Source organism: Musca autumnalis, unplaced genomic scaffold (assembly GCF_047663935.1).
Source record: "Musca autumnalis isolate F117 unplaced genomic scaffold, ASM4766393v1 scaffold_4, whole genome shotgun sequence".
NCBI classification, from domain to species: domain Eukaryota; kingdom Metazoa; phylum Arthropoda; class Insecta; order Diptera; family Muscidae; genus Musca; species Musca autumnalis.
In genome coordinates, this window is record NW_027411977.1 from 71,643,776 (window position 1) to 71,646,214 (window position 2,439).

At 35.5% G+C, this 2,439-nt stretch overlaps 1 protein-coding gene across 1 annotated transcript; it reads right to left on the reverse strand.

Moving 5' to 3' along the window:
* Positions 1–760: 760 nt before the first annotated feature.
* Non2 (upstream activation factor subunit spp27 homolog Non2) lies at positions 761–2,225 on the reverse strand. Its single transcript, XM_073987296.1, has 2 exons — positions 2,042–2,225; positions 761–1,978 (listed from the first exon to the last, which is right to left on the reverse strand). Exon 2 carries the CDS (start codon positions 1,952–1,954, stop codon positions 1,235–1,237), a length of 720 nt encoding a protein of 239 aa, XP_073843397.1. The 5' UTR covers positions 1,955–1,978; positions 2,042–2,225; the 3' UTR covers positions 761–1,234.
* Between the last annotated feature and the right edge of the window lie 214 nt (positions 2,226–2,439).

The window sequence follows — 2,439 nt, forward strand, 5'->3', positions numbered from 1 at the left end:
CAGATAGTGATAGTGGCAACAAGATTGCCCCAATGACATTTGGAATATATCCTCCAGAAATAGTTTGTCTTCTTGGGTTAAAGAGGGGTGTGCTATTATTTCATGACCTTCTCTCAATATCTCTCCACCTTTACCGTGGATACTTTTTAAAGGACAATCATGGTACAATAATGTAAGAAATATGACCTGAATGTATGACTCCTAGCTGGCAAGGTAGAATTAGTTGGAGTACTCCACCTTGCGGTTTCCCGTTTTCATTTTACGAAGCGTGTGTTTTTCCTCGGAATTCAACACAAATCTTCAAATTAAATAGTTAGCATTCCAACATTTATCATTCTTACGAAGATGTGCTTCACCATGACGGAGAGTTCCAAGTGCAGTTAAAATGGTCCAGACAAAAAAGCGTCCCTACATTCCTGAAGTAGTGCTGAATTAGAGCTTTCGACAAGTATTCTAAACCGATCACATTTTGAACATGTAAAATAGACAAAGAAAAAACTCGAAAACGATTAAGTACATATTTTGTTAACGAAAACATTAACAAAAAGCAATCGCCACTTTTGAATTCAATAATTGTTGTTGTTGTCATTTAATAATTCAAAGTTAATTTTGGTCTATTAATAGAACATTAGTTCACTGTGGTGTGCGAGATACATATTCTTGCGAAAAATATAAACAAAGCAAAATGACAAACGCTAAATTCAATCATCATACATTCACACAACGAATACCCCAAACGTTAGAAGAAAAAATGTAAACATTTTTTTTTTATTTTAAATTTATGTTTTATTTATACGATTTCTTACAAAGATACTTTAATTTTCTTACGACACTCTAAATTAATGGTGACGGCAGGTTTGAAACTAGAAAAAATGAAATAAACCGCATACGCGCATGCGTATAAACCTACATGGAAATGCCGACACCATGTTTCTTCCTCAATATCTTTTGTTTTTATTTTAAAGTATGTATAAAAAATGTACATAGGTATTTCAAACTTAAATTGAAATGCTTTACGTTATTTTTTTAGATGAGAATTATCAACTTGAAGACGACAAAATATCAAAATTTACGAAAACTTAATGCAAAATTTTTAAAAATTAAAATATGGTGTAAATTAAAAAAATGTTTAAGGACGATGCCTGTTCAGGACAATAAACACAACATCTTTTATTACTGTACGACTCCCAATTGAGTTGGACTGTACGCTTTGCAATCATATGTACCAATATTTCTACTCTAAGAAATGTGGCTTTAAATGTTTCAACATTCCGAATGTACGGAAACGTTTTACCTTCATCACTTTGAATAGTTCGTCATCACATATCGCATATTGCTTGTTCTTGGGATCATACAGATTACGCTCCTTGATGAGAGCCCAAACCTTCTTGACAACTTCATGACGTGGCAAGGACTCGGCGCCCATAAGGGAGGATAATTCGGGTGATAAATTGTAGGCGCGTGTAAAACCTGTCGATTTACGTCCACCACCACCGCCCCCAGCAGCCTTCTTTTTAGGGCCAGCAGATGCTTTCTTCTTACTCTTCTTAGACACCTCAAAATCGGAGTCATCACCTCCGTCCGACTCAGTGCCCGAATCAGAAGCAGTTAATGATTTACGCTTCTTCTTTGGCGGCGATGCTTTACGCTGTGTCGGTTGTGGACGTTTTTTAGCCGGCTTTTTCTTCTCCTCTTCACTGCTGGCCTCCTCTTCTGATGCACTCTCTTCTTTCTCATCCTCATCCTCCTCTTCGGATTCATCATCATCCCCCTGTTGCGAGTTAATGAAATCCATTACAATTTTGTCGAATTCCTTCTTGCGATTTGCCAACGAACAGTCCAGTTTCTTTTCAACTTGTTCTCTGACTTTCTTGGCGGACATAGTCGACAAGTCAGCCTTCTTTAATATTGCATGAATTTCGTTAGTCAGTTGTTCCGTAGAAATGTCAGCCATTTTGTTAGTTTTATTAAATAAACTCTAAAATAATACAAATTGATGGAAATACAATGCAGAAAACGATCAGAAATCCATTCGACTTACCTAATTTTATTAAAATTCAAGTCAAAACTTTGTAGTATCAGTCAAATTATAATCTAAAAAAACCTGTGTATATTACTTCGAACAACGTTGAGGGAGAACTTGATGGAGGAGAATAAAATCGGCGTCTTTTTCCAAAAATTCACGCGCACAGTGTTGACAATCAAAATTTAATCGGACGAATGGCAAAGAACGCTGAATTTATTAATCGATTAGTGACGTGACGTATCGTAAGGTGACACATGATTTAATTCTTATATTAAGTTTACATATAACTCGATTTAATAAATCCGTCTGACTTCAAATTTCAATTCCATTGCGTATCCGTCAAATAAATCTTTTTACAGAAGATTAACGCCATGTTTATGTTATAGTACGGTTATGCTTGGTTTACATTTACG